This window comes from Cervus elaphus, chromosome 9 (genome assembly GCF_910594005.1).
Source record: "Cervus elaphus chromosome 9, mCerEla1.1, whole genome shotgun sequence".
NCBI lineage: Eukaryota > Metazoa > Chordata > Mammalia > Artiodactyla > Cervidae > Cervus > Cervus elaphus.
The window spans coordinates 62,695,937-62,718,418 of record NC_057823.1 but is presented as its reverse complement, the minus strand read 5'-3'; the positions used below and the strand labels follow the sequence as shown (position 1 = coordinate 62,718,418).

Genomic DNA, 22,482 nt, shown 5'->3' with positions numbered 1-22,482 from the left:
GCCCCGTGGATTGTGGAGTGTCCGGGGAGCACTCCCAGATGCCGCCAGCTAGGTTTGTGAAGCATCTGGAGATAGATCCACAGTAGGGGTACAGTTTGGAGGCAGAGTTTGCCCTATGGGCAATGCAGCTCCAGTGCCCTGGGTAGCCCCTGTTATAGTAGCTGGAGTGCAGGGGAGAGGCACCCTGTAAGCAGGCATGTGCTGCTGTAAGGTCTGAATATGCACACGCAAGGGTGCATTTTGATGTGTGTTTTTGTGTAAGCACCGACTCTGGGGTACACTTGCGTGCACTGAAAAGGTGTGCAAGTGTTCATGTGTATGTGCCCTGGGGGAAGGTGCTGGTGTGTGCTTCATGTGGAAGTCCTGAAAATGCAAGTGTGCCCTGCAGGGGTGGGTGGATGCAAGTGGCACAAGGAGGTCCATTGGCTGATTTGCATGAGAACGAAGGTGCATACACGCGTCACTTCTGTACACATGTATGGCTGGTTGGAGCTGTGTGCACATCAGCTGTGTGTAAATATATGTCTGTGTAAGGATGCACATGTGGGACTTGGGCTGGCTGATGTCCCTGTGAGGTCTGGATATGGACATCTGTGTGGACCAGGGGCCATACCCACGGGAAGGCTTATGTGTGTGTGTCTGAGGCCTGGGCCCATGGGCTCGGGTGGGAGTGTGGGTATTGAAGGCATGTGCGAGCTCAGGCTGGTGTCTGCATATGTGTGGGAGGTGGGCCCGTGACTGTGTACAAGTAGGCTGCCCGCACACACACATGCACACACACACACTTGCACACCAGGCTATCCTGACACCTACAGGCACACACCAGACCCTTGTACAGGCACACACCCTAGTGCAGACGTGTGCTCACTCCTGTCTGCAGACTTCCTGTCTTTCTGAGTGTGTTTTTGTCCTGGGGTTGGGGTGTGGAGAGCAGGAATGAAATGTTTGGGGCTGCTCTGGAGGACCCAGGCTATCTGCCTCACTTGTGCAGGGACCCCTTCTCAGCTGGGTTCCGGCATCCACTGGAGCCAAGGATTCCCTGATCAGCTGGGCACTGCCTTTCAGGGTGCGACCGAGGCTCGGTTCTGGGAGGACTGCGTCACAGAGTGCAGTGAAATGGAGTTGAGATGTGACTCAGGCGCTTATAAAACTGCTGTTTTGCCCTAAGAGGAGATGGATATCATGAAGACTGGGTGGTCTGGGGGTGACTTGTCAGGGAGAGCCGTCATGAGCCTTCTCGGCCCCACTATCTGCCAGGGCTCTTGCAGGGATCAGGGCATGGGCAGAATTTCTGGAGACTGAGAGCCCTTTTGTGACCATGGCAGAAAGACTGAAGGTGGCAGGCATGGCCAGGCCTAATCTGATCAATTTCCTTCCACAATTACCAGTGCTCTTAACCTTTTTAAGGTCACATATTCCTCCAGGATTCTGATGAAAGTCTATCTTCCCTAGAAAAATGCTCAAACCTACGAAATGGTGCGGGCAAGGTCAGGACTCGCCGGACATCAGGAAGTCTAAGGATGGAGCCTGAGGATGCTCGTATTGGAAAAAAAGGAGATGAGGTGCTACCCCTCTGATGCCTGGGTTTAAAAGGCCAGGGTGCATCACTGGGGAGGCAGGGCTTTCCTGATTCACTCAAAGCTTCAGCCCAAACGACCAGGTAGTGGCGGCACCCAGCAGAGGGCACAAGGCCCGGACCTTACCACCCATAGCGCTGTGACACTGGGCAGGCTATGGCACCTGTTTCCCACAACCTGTAACCTGGAGATAAACAGGGACTGGGAGGATGAAGTGAGATGGTCCTCATGAAGACACAGTGACGCTTGGGGCACCCTGGCATCACCACTGCCCTCAAATGGGGGCTGGGACCTACTAGGGCTTTGCTTTTTGACAGGAGTTTGCCCAGCTTGGCAGAAGGGGTTGACCGAGCCCTGCCACTCACCCACTGGGCTGGCTGGGATGGGACACCTCCTCTTCTGTTGGGATGAGCAGCGCAGATGCCTATGGGGCCCATCCTTCAAGGGGTGACCCAAGGTCCCGGCCAGCCAGGACACTTCTGTTACCACTTGGAAGCTGAGCTCCCATTTCCAGGAGCCCACTTCAGATCACCAGCATGATGACTGCCAGAGGCAGCTTGGCTGGCCCTCCAAGGGGCCATGGGGGTCTTTGACCTCCTTTTACAGGGCCCTGGCCTCCTGGCTGCAGAGAAGGATAGGAGGAGGACACGAGCCTCTTGAGGGATTCCTGGCGCCCTGCCCAGTGAGGCCTGGCTCCTGACTACAGGCCTTCGAGGAGCCCAGGGTAGGGCTGGCTGAGGATGTCAGAGGAGGGGCTCCTCCCCTGCCTAGGGGGCAGCCAGCTGAGGGGGTAGGGCGGTTGGGGTCAGAATTAGTGCTCTGGGGCCTCTTGATGCTCCTGGATGAGGTCCCACTGCAGCATATGATTCACATAAGCCAGGAACTTGAGTCCAGTTTCCCTAGAGGGTTGGGGTGGGGCTGTCTCTGGGGACCTATAGACTAGCTCCCTCCCTCCTCCCTTGACACACCAGTCCTCCTTCATCCCATAGGAGAGGGAAACAGAAGCCCAGACCTTAGGAGCACAGAGGCTTGTTTGGAGGCAGAAGGCAGGTTGCAGCACCCCCAGGTCTAGGGTCAGAGTGGGCCTGGGCGCTAGGGCCAGAGCTCCCTGCAGACCCAACCTTCTGGAAGACCAGGCCCCGGGGTGGGTGGGGCAGCGGGGGGAGGAAGGGGTGAATTCCAGGAGATAGAGAAGGAGGATGCCTCCTCTAGCCCTTGACATTCTCCGGGCTTTAAATCCCAGTCCCAGGAGAGGTTAGTTAGGGAGGCAGAATTACCCTGCAGCCTGTGTAATCACTGGGCTGTACAGAGAGAGCCTGGGAAGGAGATTTTGCTTGAGAGGGGGAGGGAGGCTGGAGAGAACAGGCAACCCAGTCTTTTCTCTCTAGAAACAGAGATCTGAAATTGACTCAAGGGTGGTGTTGGAGCTGGGGGAAGGACTGCAGGGGCCAGCAAGATTGCCCGAGGAAGAGGGGAGAGCTGGCTCTGGAGCCCCCATGGCTTTGTATTATGAAGAAGGCTCAGGCTGGGCTGATCAGTGGGGGACACTGGAGACCAGAGGCAGCTCCCTGTTCCGGGGTGGGGTGGAGCGGGGAAGCCCAGGGTCCTGGGTGCTTAGGTTCCTTTGCTCTTGGACACAAGCTCTGACATCTGCAGGATGCGTTTCTCAATCCCACTCTCTTCCAGGTGGGGCTTTTAGGAGGATCCTCAGTGTAATACTGGAGAAGAGAAAGTACCTATGCAATGAGGCGCTACCCCCCGCAAAGACAGGACTGTGCTTTTATTTCGCTTCTGACAACCTGTCACCTTCATAGCGCTTTGGGGCCAGTGTGGCACTTCTCTACCCACGAGCTCATCTCTGAGGGAGGGAGAGAACTTACTCGCCCATCTTACAGATGAGCAGACTGAGGCTTGAGAAGGTGAAATGATCTGGCTCAGGGGACTGGTAGCAGTACTCAAGCTTGCGTGTAGGTCCTCAGCACCATGCATATGGAGAGAAGATTAATTAGGGGGACCCCTCGTGCCCTTCCTGGGGAACACTTGCAGGGAAGAAGGGTGTGCCCTTGCGGGTGAGGGAACTCTGAACCGTCGCTTATTTTCCCATCATGATTCCGCCTCTAATTGACTGCGCCAGATTCCTTGTCCTTGGTGTACCTCAGCTTTACCATCTGTGAATTGGGGATCAGAGCACTTCTGCAGATGCTGGAAGGCACCATTAGAGTTGCTACCCTCTTTAGCCTCTGTCTGTGAAAGGCACCTGTGGGAAATTTCAGGCTTCCCGAACACCAGAGCTGGGAGGACCATAGACATTGTCTCCTCACAGTATCAATGGTGGAGCCAATGCCCAGAGAGACGCAGTTTCCCCAAGGCCGCAGGAAGAGCCTGTGGCAATGGTAGCCAGGGTAAGGGGCCAGGTGATGTTCAGGGGCCAGCAGCTAAGGGTGCGAAGTTGGGGAGCAAGTGGGACAAGGGAAGGGGACAGCCTTCCCCCACTCTTCCTCCAAGCCACCAGAGCGGAAGGCACGCACATGTTCTGGTGCTTGCCGCAGCCCTCCGCCCCCACACGGCCGCCCCCACACAGGCTGAGACACTGACACTGCCGAGCCGCTCCCGCCTGCCCGCCTCCCTGCACAGGCACGCGGTGACTGCTGCCAGCATCCCTGCAGTCTGCGGCCCCGGCCCTCCCAGAGGGCGAGGGCACAGCCTTGGAACAGGGCGCAGTGCCTGCATCCTGTTGCTAGAGCACGCGTGCACACACACACACGGGTGCATATGGATGTGTGTGTGCAGACACACTGGCCCCAACAGGGCATCAAGCAAGAGCCTTACCTCCCAGTGGGGGGAGAGCAAGATGATGCTGGGTAGGCTTCTGGGTTGTCCCCCTGCCGCCACCGTCTCTCCCTCACTCTCCCTCGCTCTCGCTCCCTTGCTCTTGCCTTCTTTCTCTCTCTGCTCTTCCCTGTATCTCTCTGGTCCCTGTTTTTCTCTCTCCGTCCCTCTTTTGTGTGCTGGTCCCTTGGCCACAGTCCACCCCTCCTACACACACATTGGTGTGTTGCGGTCTCTTCTGAGCCTCTCTGTGGTGTGGTAGGAAGCTTGCCCACCTGGCGCAATCTCTGCCCCACCACCCGGCATGTCACAGGCTGCTGAGGCCCAGCCCAGGCACTAGACCTAGGTGCCCTTGGGGGCTTGGCTGCCCACCAAAATGTCAGGTGGGGCTGTGAGGCTGGTGGGACCTTCTCTGCTAGAAAACACTGATGGCCTTGATGTCTCGGCATCACATAAAAGGAGGAACAAGTCTGTGACTCTTGCATCCACTCAACAAGTATTTCCTGAGCACAGACTCTGTTCCTGGCCCTGGGCTGGGCCCAGCAGGTACCACGTGCCAGACTTATGTCATCTCTGCCCATTTGGGGCTCATGGTCTAGTGGAAATCTGACATTAACTAAATCACTTCAGATATTGTTATTTAAATGCAACTGGTTAACGGCTATGAGCCTTTAACACAGGCTTATAGACCTCAACTGGTTGGGGTGAGGGAGGAATCAGGGAAGGCTCCCCTGAGGCAGTGACATTGGGGAGTGAAAGCTGAGTAAGAGCTGGTAAGAGGGAAGAGGGTGGAAGAGTGTTTCTCAGAGTGGGAACAGCACAGGCAAAGTCTCTGAGGTGTGTATTTTGATGGAGCATGTCAGCTCCAGGGTGGTCTTACTCTTCTTAGGCATGCTCTGTTGCTTTCAACTTTTTTTTTTTTGGCGGCACCATGGGGCATGCAGGATCTTAGTTCCCTGACCAGGGATTGAACTTGTGCTCCCTGAAGTGGAAGCACGGAGTCTTGGCCACTGGACCACCAAGGAAGTCCTAGCCTTCAGCTTTTGGATACCTAGGGGCTAGAAGGAATATTAAAAACCTGTAGCATGTCTAGAAGGGGTGGGAGGTGGGCTGGGTGGCCAGTCTGGAAGCCAAATCAGGTGAGAGAGGGCCAAGAAGCTGGGGATTCTAGCAAGGAAAAGAGACCCCTCAGGGGTATGTTCTCTCCCCTTAACCCTGCAGGGACATCTTGGGCCCCAGAGATGAGAAAAGACTGCTCTGTATGGCTCTGGAGGGCAGAGCAGGGCCGCATGTCTAGAGTAACAGGGAGGTAGATTTCAGCTCAACCTAAAGCACTTCCTCATTGTCAGAGCTGACCCTCTACCCCCAGATGAACAAGGCCTTGGGAAATACTGAGCCCTGTTCCAGCAGAGATACACATGTGGAAGCCCTCTTCTCACTGCTGTGTCTCATTATCCTCCTTGCCTGCATCTCTGTCCTTGTCTGGTAAGATGCTTTGCTACAAGCACAAAGTAGGAGATGGTTTAGGGGTCAGAATAGCCTCAACTGCATATGAATATCGGAATGAAGAGTGCTCCCTTGTCTTAGGGATGGGGAAATAAGGTCCAGAGAGGGTCAGGGGCTTGCCTGAGGTCACACAGGTCAGTGACACATACGATCTGGGCCCTTCAGCCTCCTTCCATTTCAATTCTTGGCTTTTCACCCTTTGGAGCATTTCTCTCTGAAAGTCTTTGGGGTGTACATGTGATTGGAGCCAGGCCAGGAGGCTCCCTGAGGCTGGGAGAAAGCAGCCCCTCACCATTTTCCCCTGTTTTGCCTGCTATGATCCTGTCAACAAGCTCTGTGGATAGATATTCTTTAATTTTCCTTTTTGTAACCCATTCAAGAAAACCTAGGCACAGCCCAAACAAGGAACATGTTGGAACTTCTGTTGGTTCAATGTTCCCTGCAGCAAACAGACTCTTCTGGTTCTCAGGCCTTCTGTGTCCCCAGCAAGACTTCTGCTGGGTTGGCGTGGGGCAGGCCTGGGAGTGCGGGACAGCTCGAAGACACTGCGTGCTTGCAGCATCTTTTGGAGTCTGGAAGTGGGCGGCAGCAGCTGGGGTGGAGAGGAGGAGGGATGTGTGGTTTCAGGAAAAGGTCCTAGGATTTTCTGGCTCTCAAATGCTAGTTTGTGGAGTTTGGGGAAAAGCTGCTATGCTGAGCTGGGGAGAAGAGAGAGAAAACCAAGCAAAGGGGATTCTGCGCCCGCAGCCCCTGTCACCTCTGCTGTTTGCCATCTGGGGACCTGCATAGCTGTGTTTGTTTGTTATTAAGAAAGGATACTATTGCTTAAAAAGAAAAAGAGAGAGAAGGCTTACAAATGATCAACAGTTGATTTCACAGATGGATAAACTGAAGCCCCCACAAAGCGAAGGGATTTGCTTAACGTATATAGAGGTGGATGTTATGGAAACAGGGGCTTCCCAGGTGTCTCTAATGGTAAAGAACCCAACCTGCCAATGCAGGGTTGGGAAGACCCCCTGGAGGAGTGCATAGCAACCCACTCCAGTATTCTTGCCTGGAGAATCCCATGGACAGAGGAGCCATTGAGGTCCATAGGGTCACCAAGAGTCGGACATGACTGAAGTGACTTAGCACACGCACACACACATTATGCAAACAGGATGTTCCTTTCATTTCTGAACAAATCTGATCCCAGTTTTTTAACTGTTTGAGGAATCTAGAAGCCCTCAGAGACTCTCACATGAGCCACAGTCACCCCCCAAAACACACACTCATTCCAGCTCACAGGATGTTGTATATCATTTCCCACAAATCCCCCACCCTAATACCCATCTGTGGACCCCAATTTAGGGGAGTCTGAGAGTTTAGGTTATTGGAAAGAGCAAAGGGTGATGATTCAGGACTCCTGGGTTCAAGGTCTTGGCGTCAGTTTCTTTAACTGTAGAATGGGGAGAGAGTAGACCTCAATGGCAAGATACTTCTGCAGTGTCTGCTGCAGCCACTTGTGGCCCACACTTTGGCCCCTCAGTTGGGGCTGCTCCAGTGACCAACTCCAGCTCTGCGCCTTCCCCCAGACATTTAAGCCCCATCTGCTCTGGGGTCCATGCCCCCAGGCCTTGCCCTGTGCCAAGTGATCAGACCAGCTAACCTGGACTGTGAGCTACTGCCCACCAAGAAGTATTACAAGCTAATCCTCTCACAAGTAACGGGTCTGTCTACCTTTGAGCAGAAACTTTCTGAAATCACCCCAGCTCATCTCAGAGAAGTAGAATGCTTAGGCATATTAACCCGGAATGGTGAGATTTGGAGGGAGAAAACTGGACTTTGATTAAGAAGTGCCGATCACATAGTATTTCTAGTGAGTAGCTAGAAATTTGGGACTAGAATTCTGGAGAGAGGAGTGGCTGTAAATAAGCAGATTTCGATCTTGGGTGATGATCAGTGGCTTTCCTCATTTTGCAGGAGGTGGGAGTGGAGGTGGCGGTGGTGGTCAGAGAATCCCTTGTGAAGCCAATGAAAACTATGCGTCCTATGCACAGAACAATGCACAGACACAGAATAATTCAGTTACAATTTTAGGGATGTTCATGAATGCCCAGAGCCTCCCCAGAGGTCCCAGCTTAATGGTCCTGGGCAGAAGGGATGGCGGGGGAAGAGGTAAGGATGAGTGGAGAGAACAAGGAGTAGTGATGTTCAGAGGGGGATGGGAGGGGGATGAAGAAGTGAAAGTAAGTTGGGGGGGGGTGTGCCAAGGAGAGTGTGGTGACCCAGAAGTGAGTGGGAAGATGGGTCTCAAACTGGGTAGCCACTGAGGCCAAATGTCACCTGTCGTGGGGCAGGCTAGGCAGATCAGGCCCACTGGGGACTGCAGGGGCGAGGGTGGGGGGCACTGGGTGGGTGGGCCTGGCACAACTTTTCTTCCAGAAAGCCGGGGGTGGGAACCAGACTGTGATGGGTTCATGAAGCGTGGGAGGTGGAAAGAGGAGGCGGCGAACGTCGGACACTTGCTCTGGAAGCTTGGCAGCAGATAAGGAAGGAGGAAGTGTCCAAGGCTTGTGGGTCGAGAGAAAGGCTCCTGGTTTTTCAGCTTTTCAAGTTTGGGGGAAGGATGGTTGTTTATTTTTCCAGAATGAGGGAGTCCTGGTGTGTCTGAGGAAGCAGCCAGTGAAAGGAAGACCCTAGAGACTGACGAGACTCCTGACGGTCAGACCCCCGAGGAGTACAGAGTGGCTCCAGGACTTTGCCCCCATAAGCCATGTCCGTCCCCATCCGCTGATACCCACAGGCATGCCCTGGGCTCCGGGAGGATCTGGAGTGAAGGTGGGGAAGTTGCCTTGAGGGCAAGTTGGCGGTAACTGATCTTGGGTCTCAGGGACCTTCTCCCGTCCCTGTGTAGCAGATACTTTTCACAGATGGCCCAGGAGGAAGTGGGGCTGCGGCTCCTCATGTCCATCTTTCAAGTGGAAGGATAAGCAAGCTGATAGCCAAATTGAGTGAGGACCCCAGGTGTTTGGAATTACTGCCAGTCAGCATTTTGGGGTATTTTGGGCCAGAGAGGGTGATGAGCCTCCTGTGGGCAGGTAGCCAGCAACTCCCAGGACACCGTGCCTGCCAGGCAGCCGGAAAAGCAATTTCCCAGTGTAAATCTTGCTTTTCACGGCCCATTAGCACGTTCCCACATTTTCAGCCACGATGGACCCACTATCAGTGTACCCTCGCCCTTCCCGTCTGTCTGTTGAACCAGGTGCTGCCTCCCTGCCTGCTTACACCCAAGGGCAAGTTGCTGGGGCCTGGGGAAGTACCCCATCCCCTCACGATGGTCCCCACACACCTCCTTCCCTGGCTTGCTTTTTCCCTGAGCTTGGCAAACAAGGTCCATTTTGCTTCTGATGATGCCAGCTGTTCTCATCACTTTGGAGATAATGATGCCTATAAAAGGAGTTGTTTCCTGAGCATTTACTACACTCCAAGGATTGGGCTAAACCCACTGCATACCTTAGTCTCATATTGAATCCTTGAAACAACTGCTCAGGGTGGGTACTAGTCCTTACCTACATTTTACAGGGGAGGAAAATAGTCTTACCGAGGTTAAATAAATTGCTAGTAAGTGCCTGGACCACAATTTGCACTCTGGTTGGTTTGGTTCAGGACTGCCAGTTCTTATCCACATAGAACTTCACTATCCAACCTGGTGGTCACTAGCCACTTATAATGATTGAAATAAAATAAAATTAAAAATTCATTTCTTCAGTCCTACTAGCCACATTTCAAGCGCTCTATAGCCACAGGAGGCTAGCACCTGTCACGATGGACAATATTTCCATCATCATAGAAAGTCCTGTTGGACAGCTCTAGTATACAATGTTGAAGGTGGAGGGAATCCCCTGGTAGTCTAGTGGTTAGGACTGGGTGCTTTCATTGCCATGGCCTGGGTTCAATCCCTGGTTGGGGAACAAGGTCCTGCGAGCCGTGCTGCACAGCCAAAAAAATGAAGAATATTGAAGGTGGAAAGGCCTCTATACTTGTTAGCCTCATGACCACACCAGTCCCCACGATGTGGATGAAGAAACCCGTGAGGCCCATACTGGGGCAGACCCCTTCCCAAGAGCTCCCAGTAGGACTGAAATCTGAGATTTTATCCCTCCAGTGTCTGTCTATTTCACACATACGCCTCTCTGCCCACATTCTGTGACCTTCTCCTAACACGTGTACATACACAGGGAGACGGCACGTGTCACACCCAGAACCTCTTGGCATCACATACACGAGGGCATTGACAATCTGCTGACACACACATGTGGACAGACATGTGCCCCTGAACTCTTTGTACCCAGGATCCACCCGAGGACATCCCCCACCTGCCAGGGCCCTCCCATGCAGGCTCCATCCCTTCCTCCCTGGACCCCTGGTCACTCTCTCCCACTCTGCCCTCCCCATCCTGGCCTCCTCCCCTTTTCGGCCCTGTCCTGTTTCCAGGCTTCTGCCCACCCACCCACTGGCCACCTGCTCAACTCAGGGCTGTGGGAGGAGTGGGCTGGCTCTTCCTTTTGCCAAAGCTGCTGGGCTGTGGCCACTTGCTCCCACAGGACGAGAATGCAGAAATATGCCTTTTTTTAAACAAAAGATTAAAAAGAGAGGAAGTTAGGGCTGCGAGCTTGCTGCCCACACTCTCATTTTTGCTACAGATTCTCCTCTGCGCCCCCTTCCCTGATCCCCAGCACCAGAACTGGCAGGGAGGAGCCTTTCCACTCGTGGATGGAGACCTGAAGCCTCATAGGTAGAAAACAGGCTCCTTGGCCCAGACCATTTCCTCCCCCTGTTCAGTGATCAATGCTCCCTGGCATTGTGCCCAGTGTTTTGCGTGTGTTGCCTCACTTAATCTCCCCAAAACACCCAGGACAGAGGTATTATTATTGCCCCCATTTTAAAGGAGGAAACAGAGTTGAAGTGCCAAGTTCAGTATCACACAGCTGGGGGTCAGTCACGATCAGATCACAGGGCTTTGTGAGCCCAGAGCCCCTGCTTTTGAGGGTCACACCGTCTTACCTTTGGTGGAGTCAGGAGAACAAGGACAGGTGACCTGGAATCTTGTCACATCCTCGGGAGGAATATGCCTGCTCCCTCGAGGCTTCAGTTTCACATCCTGAAAAAATGGAGGATCGTAATTGCAACTTTGCAGGGGTTGTTGTGAGGGCCGAGGAGCTTAGTGGTGAAGGTGCATCGGAAGGGAGGATACCTTCTGGGGATGCGTGAGTCTGGTGTTCTCTGAATCGGTTTTGATAAACTCCTCCCCTCTATGTGCGTGTGTGCTCTGTTGTGTCCAGCTCTTTGAAACCCAGTGGAGTGCAGCCCATCAGGCTTCTCTGTCAATGGGATTCGTCAGGCAAGAATACTGGAGTGGGTTGCCATTTCCTCCTCCAGGGGATCTTCTTAACCCAGGGATCGAACCTGCGTCTTTGGCATCTCCTGCTTTGGCAGGCGGATTCTTTGCCACAGAGCCACCTGGGTTAGAACCTGGGATTTACACAAAAGCTTGACACTGTGTTGTGAGGAGGAAGTCCAGCAAGCATGACTTCTCTTACTGTATAGACATGGCTCTTGAGTCCTCAGTTCCTGGGTTAGAGCCTAGGTTCGTGGAGCCTGTTAAGCCTCTGCACAGAGCCCCACACAAGTGCTAGATGCTGGTGAATGAGACAAACCCTCCTTTCCTGCCCCTTCGCTCCCTGGAATCCTCAGAATCTTTCCCAGAAGGGGCCACTGGAAACACGCTCTCTCTCCTCTGGGGCTTCTGAGAATCACGGCCTCCCACTGGGCAGGAACCTGAACGTCCTGGTCTGAGTAGGGTGGGCACCCTCCTCAAGTACCTGGTCCTGTTTCTGACACCCCAGACTGAAGCCCTCTCCCTGTCTAAGTTCAGTCCCTCTCACTTAAATCTACCTCCTGTTCCTATAGTAACATTTCTGGAGGCCCTGTTGGTCCTTAGGAACTCTGTCTAGAGGATGGATGAGCAGCCGTGGTCCTGGGCTAGGTGGGGAGGTGTGGTGTGCTGTGTCATGGGAGGGTGCCTCTCAGGGAGGGAGACCCGCTGGGCTGGTCCCTCCACGTGGAGGACAGGCAGAGCCACCCAGCCGGACGGCAGTCCGTAGCTGTGCCCGTGAGTTCTGGCCTTCCCCAGCTTTCCTACGAGGTCATATTTCCTGGCCTCTAGCCCACCTTCCAGATCTTTCTTCCTCATCCTTCTCCACAGTTTCCCACCCATTCCCTTCATGCTGCTCAGACACGAAGCCAGTGACAGAACACCCTGGGGCCTGTGAGAACGGGCATCTCTGCCAGCCTGCAGGCTTCCTCGGTGCCTGCCAGCGTCCGCCCCTGCTCCCATCAGCTGCATCTGTGTAGCTGGGACCTGCCTGTGTGTTTAGGAGAGGGAATCAAAGTTTGGAAGATATGGTGGGGCATGGCCGTGTCAGGAACCTGGGTGTGTACACCTGCAAGCGGCAGGCTCACTGGGTGGAGAAGCCCAAAATCTGGGGTGTAAATATCTGAGTTCAAAACACAGCACCGCCTGTAGACAGTTATGTGACCTCGTGCAATCTCCCCTGAGCTTGGGCTCCACCTCAGACTTAAGGAATCAGAATCTGCCTTTTAACAAGATGTCTGGGTAATTCATATGCACATTAAAACTGAAGAAGGCTGCACGGGAGACTTGTTTCTTGCCATTAGCCTGTGGTTAGGGTGGTAATAGAGCTTGGGCAGTGTCTGGCCCCTTGGAGGCCTCCTTTGTGATGTGAAGGAGTTGTGCCAGATGATGTTTGTAGTAAAATGTATCACTTGGCACCTAGATGCCAGATCTAGCCCTCAAACTGGTTTTGTCTGGCAAAATATTACGTTTAAATTTGTTTTGATTTATTTATTTTTAATTGGAGGGTAATTGCTTTACAGTATTGTGTTGGCTTCTGCCATCTATCAACATGAATCAGGCCACAGGTATACCTATGTCCCCTCCATCTTGAACTTCCCACCTCATTCCACCCCTTTAGGTTGTCACAGAGCATTAGATTTGGAAATTTCCTGCATGACACAGGGAGCTAAATTTTTTGGAATAAGATACCAGTATTTAACGGAGAAGGCAATGGCAACCCACTCCAGTACTCTTGCCTGGAAAATCCCATGAATGGAGGAGCCTGGTAGGCTGCAGTCCATGGGGTTGCTAGGAGTCGGACACGACTGAGCAACTTCACTTTCACTTTTCACTTTCATGCATTGGAGAAGGAAATGGCAACCCACTCCAGTATTCTTGCCTGGCAAATCCCAGGGACAGGGGAGCCTGGTGGGCTTCCATCTATGGGGTCACACAGAGTTGGACACGACTGAAGTGACTTAGCAGCAGCAGCAGCAGCAACCAGTATTTAAAATTTGGGAAATGTCACTAAAATATCCAGAAATCTAGTTTTTCTTGAAAAATCAAATAACATGGAAAATGGGCCACGTTCCACATGGCGACAATGTCTCCTATGAGCCTTGAAACCCACAGCCCTTGCTTTAAGTTCTTCCAGCCACAAATATTTTGAAGATAAAAACCCAGGAGCCTCTAAAAACACATGAAAAAGATGTTCAGCTTCACTCTTGATATAAGAATTCCAAATTAAATCTACATTAAGTCACCGTGCTCCACGTCTCACTAGTAAAGATATAAAATTTGATCACATGTTGTATTGGCAAAGGCAGAAAGAAATGGTCCCCTCACATATTAGCATGAAAGTTGGTACATCTCTAAGATGGATCGTTTCTTGTTATCTTTTAGAAGTACCCAACAACACCTTTGTATTGTTTTGTCACTAAGTCATGTCTGACTCTTTTTCAACCCTATGGACTGTAGCCTGCCAGGCTCCTGTCCATGGGATTTCCCAGGCAAGAATACTGGAGTGGCTTGCCATTTCCTTCTCCAGGGGAAAACAACACCTACCCTTGACCAAATAATACCTGTTCTAGAAGTTTATTTGCAGACACTTGTATACATGAAAAGTGAAAGTGAAGTCGCTCAATCGTGTCCAACTCTTTGCAACCCCATGGACTGTAGCCTACCACTCTCCTCCATCCATGGGATTTTCCAGGCAAGAGTACTGGAGTGGGTTGCCATTTCCTTCTCCAGAGAACCTTCCCAACTCAGGGATCGAACCTGGGTCTCCCACACTGTAGGCAGACGCTTTACCATCTGAGCCACCAGGGAAGTCATGGGAAATGTAATTCTAAGGCACACATGTGAGGTTAGGCATTGCAGCACTGTTTGTCATAGCCATAGACTGCAGCTATAGACTGGGACTAACCTAACTGCCTGTCGATAGGGGACTGGCTAGGTAAATTATAGGACAGCCACATGATTAAATGAGAACTCTTTATGTGATAATACAGAAGGAGGATCTCTGAAAAAATTTCTGAAGAAGAGGGTACAGAGCAGCATGCAGGGTCCAGTATTTGCATGGGGAGTGGGGGAAGGTATCTATGGAAAGATGCTCTGGTAACACTGGCCACCTCTGGGCAGGGGACCTTGGAGTCTGGGCTATAGGGATGGGAAGGAGTCACTTAACTATCCACACTTTTGTATCTTTTGAACTTTGAACCATGTCAGTGTGTTAACTACACAAAGAATAAAAAGCTGAAAACTTCCAGGGACCTGCTGCTGCTGGCTGCTAAGTTGCTACAGTTGTGTCTGACTCTCTGCAACCCCATAGACCGCAGCCCACCAGGCTCCCCTGTCCCTGGGATTCTCCAGGCAAGAACACTGGAGTGGATTCACTTTCCAGGGACCTAGATTCTGTGATTCTAACATTGCATGATTTTAGTGCTTTAGAATTTGTCGAGCCTAACTTAATATGACTGGACAAAGCTCATCTCTCACGAGGCCAAGTTCCTAACGATTTACTACTAGTGGTTCCCATGGGTCTCCAGGCCTGCTGTGTCCCCGAGGTGTGCCACTAGCAGCCCCTAGGAGCTCGAGCAGCCCTGAGGGAAGGCTCCCTCCCAGCACAGAGCAGCTGTGGGGTCTCCTGGGAATGCAGCCCTTGGGCCCTCGCTCACCCTCTTTGCTTCTCTGTCCTAGGGGAGCCTTCTCAGTGGTGCGCAGGTGTGTGAAGGTGCTAGCCGGCCAGGAATATGCTGCCAAGATTATCAACACGAAGAAGCTCTCGGCCAGAGGTAGGTGCCATTTCCATGCCTGGCCCGCCCTCCAGGGCTCTCCTCCCTTCAGCCCTCCCTCTATCCCTTGGGTTAGAACCGGGGCCTGGGTCTCTCCTGGGTGATGCTGCTGTCAGAGCTGGGGGCTCTTCTTCCTGTGGGTACTATGAGAATAGACTCCTCCATATTTCTTCCTTAGGGGGTCTAGACTGGATGCCATAGTCTCTCACAGGCCAGGCTCTCTGCCCCTCATCCCCCAACCCAGGTAAAGACTAAGCTGCCAGGTAGGCCTTCCTTCCCTTGCTTTTCTGCCATTCACCTCCATTCTCACTGCCAGACCTCTGCACCTACCTCTCTCTCTGCCTGGATGCTCTTACCTGGATCCTTACAAGACTGGCTCTCTGTCAGCCTTCAGGTCTCAGTTCAATGTCACACCCTTTGAGAGACTTCCCTGACCCCCAGATCTGAGGGTGACCTCCCCATTTTATGTCTCTTGTTACTGTTTACTATCTTTGTAGCTTTCTTCCAATGTGGAGTTATCCCATTTACTGGTTTGGTACCGTGTTTAATGTTCATCTTCTTTTATGACCATGAGCACCAAGAAGGTGGGGATGGGTCTCATTCCCCGTATGTGCCCAGCACGCGGGTCAGTACCGGACATATCTGGGTGCTCAGTCAGCGTCCCATGAACACCAGCTGCACTATGCCTTGACCGCGCCAGTCCACCTTCTGGTTCCTAAATACTCCCTTGGACAGTGGCTTCCCAGCCTGGAATCCCCTGGAGAGCTTCAGACATTCCTCATGCCTGGATCCCACATCCCAAGGTTGTAATTTAATTAGCCGGGGCTGTGACTTGGGTTTTTGGAAATGATCCCCAGGTAATTCTAATTTGGATGTGGTTCTACACCCGCAGCACCAACATCATTAGGAGATTGTTAAGAATGCAGATTCGTAATTCCAGATGTAAGGGATCAGAATCTGCATTTTGACAAGACACCAGTAATTTGTATGGACTTTAAACTTTGGAGTGCCTGCTCCGAAGCTATGTCCTTGCCCTTAGCATGTGGTTAGGGTGGTGATGGTGGTGACCACAGCCAGCATGTTGGGGGAGATTGTCTTCAAAGATCTCCACTCTGAACAGTGGGTCTGAGCTGCCTTAGGGACCCCCAAGGTGTGGGGGGCATTCTGGTGGGTGAGGCAGGTACAGAAGGGGGCTGTGCAATCATGGCTTACGCAGCCTGGAAGGGGGTTGGCAGAGTGTCCAGGTGTTTGTCTGGCATAGCAGCAGCTGTCTGGGCCAGGGCCCAGCAGGTGTGGTTTCACAGAGGCCGGGACAGGATGTTCACATCGGCCCCCACGGGTCTCCCAGCAGGCTCTGTGTGCACGGCGTGCTGCTGCCTTTCATGTCTCTGGCTCAGTGTTGCTGGGAGCCTGGCACTTTCTAGTTACCGAACTACCCCGCAGACAGATCAGCATCCTGCAGGGAAAAGAGGCTGGGGTGGCGGCGGTCCTCTGAAGACTGGGGCCCGCCATGGCACACAGCCTGTGTGAATGCTCGTGTGGAAGGGCGAGCCCTGCGGAAGGTCCAGGGCCAGAGCCTGGGGCGGAGAGCGAGGGCAGACAGGAGGACCAGCAGGAGCACCGCCTCACACCCGGATGCCGGGGCTCGCCTGGCCGCTGCTGTGTGACTAGTGGCTGTCTGGTGCCCGCTCTGTGCCTTATATCACAGTTGGTCAAGGGAGATGTCCCAATCCCTGAGATACAGCAGGGGCAGGGCTAGAGCCATGGCTTGGGGTGACAGGTTGGGTTGCCCCCGTCCCCTGCCGCAGTGAGGGGGAATCAGGAACCAGGGTCCTCCAGGGATGCTGGGGAATTTTGGGTCCGCTCACCACAGTCTCAGAGCCACATCCACACATGCATGAGACAGAAAGAAACATGTGTGGGGTAATGCAAGGAGCATCGCCTTTTTTCTGGAAGGTAACTAAGGATTTGGGGGAGTGTAGATTCTGGTCTGTGCGGTAACTGCCAAGCCCCCTCTCTGGTGATTTGAGAAAGCTCTGACCTCCTGGGAGGAAGGTGCCCAGGCCTAGGTAAGGGTGAGGGGCTGGGGGGAGGGTCTCAGAACCTTCCCAAAGAAGTCTGCCAACTGAGATGCTTTTCTCCCAGTGCGTGGGGAGGGGCAGAGCTTCCTTTAGCAGGTTTCTTTGTTCATCCCTCCTGGGGCCTGTGGTGGGGAGTGTTTTAATGCTGGATGTTTGGCAAGACACTCCAAGCTTCTCCTCCTGGCACTCCTGGGTGACTCTGGCAGTTCCCAGCAGGGGGCCAAGCTCCCCAGGGTGTCCTCCACCCCCCACCCCGGGAGCTATGGCTTCCCCTTTCCCATGGGGCCAGCCTCTTTTATTGAGTGGCTCCCAAACCCGGCAGATGATTTTTGTGTGTATTTTTAAACTACTCTTTTTATATAAAATGCTCGTACTATAAACAATTCCAAAAAGCCATAAAGAAATGAAATGAAAGGTAAAAATGTTTTCCTGTCCCAATCCCTGCCAAATCCCCCTGGGAGCCTTTTGAAAGCTACAGCTGCCCCAGTTCCACCCCTGAGTGGGGGATTCAATAGGTGAGGCCCCAGTTCCTGCCTTTAGAAAGTCCTGTCAGCAGTGACAACAGCCAGTAGATGCTCAGCGCTAACTCCCTGCCAGAGGCTCTGGAAGCTTCCTAGCCACAGGCTCACCAGGCAGACAAACAGAAAGAATTCATCAACATTTTAGGGGATGGTGGGCACATGGACCTGGCTAGTGCTGCCAGAGTTGACTGGCCCCCATCCAGCAACCTCCACAAGCCTCACTGTCCACCTGGGCGCTGAGGGGTCACTTCCTCGGCTCCCTAATGACCAGTCCCAGGACACGAGGTGGGAAGCATGGTATGAGCTCATTCAGCTATCCCTGAGCTTTAGATTTATGCAAGGGAGCTTGCAAGGAGGCAATGAGACGAAGCTTTCTTGTCTTTCTCATCTACTTCCCCACCCCTTCCCCCTTCTTGGTCCTCCAGATTATTTCTCCAACTGCCCAGGATCTGGAGGCTTTTTTGAAGCCCTGTGGAGGGAGGGGACGTTTCCTGTTCTGAGACTAGAGGTCTATTTTCTGCCCTGGCTCCTGTGCCTCTAGCCAGAACCCCGCTGCCCACATACCTGCTGGAGCCCACTCACTCTGCTGGCAGAGCCCTCAGGCTTCCCCAGGTTCTGCTCTGCCCCGTCATGCCCTGCTGGTCCTGTCTGGCCCCAGGAACCTCTCCCTCTCCCCAGAGTTTCCACCCACCCACTGCCTGCCGAGCTCTGGGCAGAGCTGGCCCCCTTAACCCCAACACCCTGGAAGTCTGCCCCCAGGGAGGGAGGGAGAAAATTCACAAAGCATCTGTCACAATGAGTATTGGGAGCAAGGCTTCCTGGTGCCCAAGCAGGAGGCTGCAGACTAGCTTCTCTCAGATCTCTCACCATCATGGGATTTCACTGAACTGGATGGATTGATTTCTCAATTATGAAAATGGGAGGCAATACAGTACAGTAATTATGAACACAGTTTGAAATCCCAGCTCTGCTACTTCTTGGGTATGGGAAAAGCTGCTTATGACTCTGGGTCCTGGGAACATGGCAGAGACCGACAGTCAAGTCTTGCTGTCATCACACCTGTTTTCTAGGGAGGAAGACTGAAAAGAGCATTAAACACACAAGTAAGCTGGGTATTTTCAAGTAGTGATGAGTGTTAACAAAGAAAATAAGACAGGGTGATGGGGGTGTGATGGGGCTGGAGGAAAAGGCAGCTGGGGAAGCTAAGGAGGTGACATGGTGCTGGGACCTGCTTGAGGAGAAGGAGGCAGCCATGAGAAGACCCAGGAGAAGAGTATTTCAGGCAGAGGGCACAGCAGGTGCAAAGGCCCTGAGGTGGGAAGCGGTTTGCAGTGCCTGAGGCCACAAAGGAGGCTAGTGTGGGGGGAGCTTCAAGGCCAAGATGAGGCAGAACTCAGGACCCTGCAGGGTCTTTCTGGAAGTTTTTGAGGGGTTTGGATTGTATTATAAGTACTTCAGGAAGCTGTTGGAAAATTTGGAAGCAGGATCTCATTTATATTTTAATAAGAAGTCCTTGGCTGCCCTCTTAACTATTGACTGGGGGGCTGGGGGGAGCTTTTAAGAGTGGTTCCTCAAAGTTCTGAGTTGTAACAAGGCTTGACCACATTGATGATTACCTTGATTTTATCAAGAGACTGCTTAACAGAGAAAGGCCTCAGAGGTCAAGAGGAACTCAGTCCCTATATTTCTTGAAGTTCCCTGCATATTAGACAATGAAAACATTTCAAACAGAGTTACAAAAATTATTGTATAATGTATATGTGTTACATTCAACAAATTAATGCTTTTAGCACTGAAGTTTGCAATGCAGTGTAACTGTACTATGCACAAGATGATTACAAGATTTATAAAAACAGTTCCTAGCATTTCCAGCAGTGACGTCTGGTAACCAGTCACATGTTTAAAGCTGTGTGACCAGCGTTTTCTTCTTTCAATCCTGTTAGTGTAACTCTGCTCCCAGGTGACCTTACATGGAGAAAAACATCAGGATTCTGGATTTAGGTCCTTTGTCCCCTGAGTGTGTAGCCTGAGCTAGGAGTCCCCTCGCCCCCTCTGATAGGTCCCACTTTGAGCTGCCTGGCTTTTGGTTCTGCTGGGGATGCGTGGGTGGGGGGCAGGGTCTGGAGCTGGAGAGGGTTCAGTCATCCTTCGCTTACTGAAGGCTCTTGGCCGGCTCTGGATGGGGATCCCCCTCTTTTGCCTGGGAATCGACCTTCCTTCCCCTCCACCTCCCTACCCTGAAGGATTTGAAAGGAGACAGGGAGGGAGGAGAAACGAGGATGCCCCCAGCTGGGCCAGCCGTCCCCCTCTAGTCTGCAGCTGCCTTCAGCTGGAGAGTGGAGCTTACACTCTACCAAGAGAGGATTGGACTTAATTGCTTTGCTGATGGAAAAGCCACATTTCAGTATTGATCTTGGTTTCTGCAGCCCTTGGAGGATAGCTGGTGATTCCGCTAATGGAGAGGGGAGGGGATAGGAGAGCTGGCAGCCTAGGGATAGGGCTGGGATTTTCTTCCTCCTCATCACCCTCCCTGGTGCCCACCTTCCCTGGAGGGGCCATTCAGAGAGCGGGGTTCTAGTCCTGGCTCCACCTCTGAGTGTCTATGTGAGTTCCCTCCTGTGGGCCTGAATTTTCCCACTCGGGAATAGGAGGCAGATGGAGATGATAGTGATGAGTCAGAGTATAGAGACCAGGACAGCACTGGGTTTTGAGTTTTATTTTTATTTATTTATTTTTTGAGGTTTTTTTTTTTTTTTTTTTTTTTTTTGCTGTGCCTGTAGGATCTTAATTCCCCTACCAGGGGATGAAGCTGAGCCATGGCAGTGAAAGCCTAGAATCCTAACCACTTGGCCACCGGGGAACTCCCCGACAGGGTTTTACAGCTCACCCGTGGAGCCTGACTACCTGGATACAAAGCGTGGCTCCACTGCTCACCGCAGTGTGACTTTGAGTCAGACGCTTAACCTCTCTGATCCTGTTTCCTCTTCTGTAAGGCCAGCACAATGGTAGCGCTATCCTCAGAGGATTATTGGGGGGCTTGAGATGTACATAAAGGGCTCTGCATAATACCTGACATATAGTAGATATTCTGTATTTGTGACTGGCTCCTATTATACTGTTGGGTTTTTTTTTTTTTTAATTAAGGCATTAAATACCAACTTGTGAGAAAAGGACCACAAAGGAAATTGAAAAATGTTTAAAACAGGGACAGTGATGCCCACAGCCCGGGCTTGTCAGGAGGACTGAATGGGGTCATGGGTATGATTGTGTTCAGCAGTCTCAGAGTCAGAGATTGTGGGTGCAGATCCTGAACAAGGCCTCTCTCCCAGGTGGGCAGGGAAATCTAGGGGATTTGGACAGAAGTCCCACGAAGCAGGTGGGAGATCTCTGGGTAAGCCCCCATGCTGCCATGGACAAGTTCTACCCTGCAGATTCTTTGGGGCTCTCTACGTCCTTGGTGCTGACTTCTCTCAAAGGAGGCATCTTCTGTAAATTAATACAACCCTTCTCCTGCAGAGAATACCCACTCCCTTAGAAAGATTCATTTATTCAATCATTTGTTCTTTCATTTAGTTATTTTTTCTTTTTTTTAAAAGTTTAGCTTTAGTCATCTTTTTATTTATGTATTTTAAAAATTGTATTTATTTATTTACTTTTGGCTGTGCTGGGTCTTTATCGCTTCGCGGGCTTTCTCTAGCTTTGGAGAGCAGGGGCTTTTCTCTAATTGTGGTGTGAGGGCTTCTCTTTGCAGTGGCTTCTCTTATTGCGGAGCATGGGCTCTAGGGCGCTTGGGCTTCATTGGTTGTGGCTCCCAGGCTCCAGAGCACAGACTCAATAGCTGTGGCACAGGGGCTTAGTTGCTCTGAGGCATGTGGGATCTTCCTGCTTCAGGGATCAAACCTGCGTCTCATGCATTGGCAGGCGGATTCTTTACCACTGAGCCATCACGGAAGCCCATTCAGTTATCTCTTGAGCACCTTCCATGGGCCAGGGATTTAGGTAGATGCCAGGGGTACAACAGAGACCAAGTCCTTGCCCTCAAGGACAGTGACATCCCTGAGACAGAGTGGCATGTGCTGTCTCGGGGCCCTGGGAACGCAGAGGAGGAGCCCCCAGCAGCTGGCAGTCAGGGTGGGCTGCCAGAGAGAGAGTGACATCCAAGGATGGATAGGAGTGAATGATGGCCAGTGAAGAGCAGGTGGGAGGCTGAGAGTGAACTTGCCAAGCTGAGAGAACCACGTGTGCGAAGGTCCCAGAGTGGCAGGGTGTGCCTGGAGAGCTGAGGTTCAGCAGTTCCCCCAGTTGAGGTGCAGTGGGAGGGGCAGGGTGGGGGGAGGCAGTCGGAGCCTGATGTGGGGGTGGGGATGTTCCAGGCTGCCGGGAGTTTGGCTCTGATACAGGCAGGAGATGCCCCTCGGTTGAGAACCCTGAAAACCGAGACCCAGAGCAGGGAAGGAACTTGTGCCTCACTGCAGCCTGGGTCTCCCTCTCTTCCGCTGCATCCCACTGCCTTCTTGGAGAACCCAGAGGCTCTGCCCAGGCGAGCTTACCCAGGCCCTGGGAGGGAGAGGTCATTAGAGGCTGTGAGGAGGGAGAGATGGGGTGGGTGGAGGTGCCTCTCTCCCCTGGACTCATCTGGGCATCTGTGTGTTTCAGATCACCAGAAGCTGGAGCGTGAAGCCCGCATCTGCCGCCTGCTGAAGCACCCCAACATCGGTGAGCATGGGGGATGGGTGAGAGGTGTGGGTGGGGCCTGGCCCAGCTCCCTTGCCTGCC

The 22,482-nt window shown here is 52.6% G+C and overlaps 1 protein-coding gene across 2 annotated transcripts in view; it reads left to right on the top strand.

The window, feature by feature from the left end:
• CAMK2A (calcium/calmodulin dependent protein kinase II alpha) overlaps positions 1 to 22,482 on the top strand; it is a 64,259-nt gene that overhangs the window by 1,077 nt on the left and 40,700 nt on the right. For both annotated transcript variants that reach the window (XM_043913280.1, XM_043913281.1), the window contains exons 2-3: positions 15,010 to 15,104; positions 22,363 to 22,422. In XM_043913280.1, the coding sequence (XP_043769215.1) occupies positions 15,010 to 15,104; positions 22,363 to 22,422 (155 nt within the window). The remainder of the gene's footprint in view (positions 1 to 15,009; positions 15,105 to 22,362; positions 22,423 to 22,482) is intronic.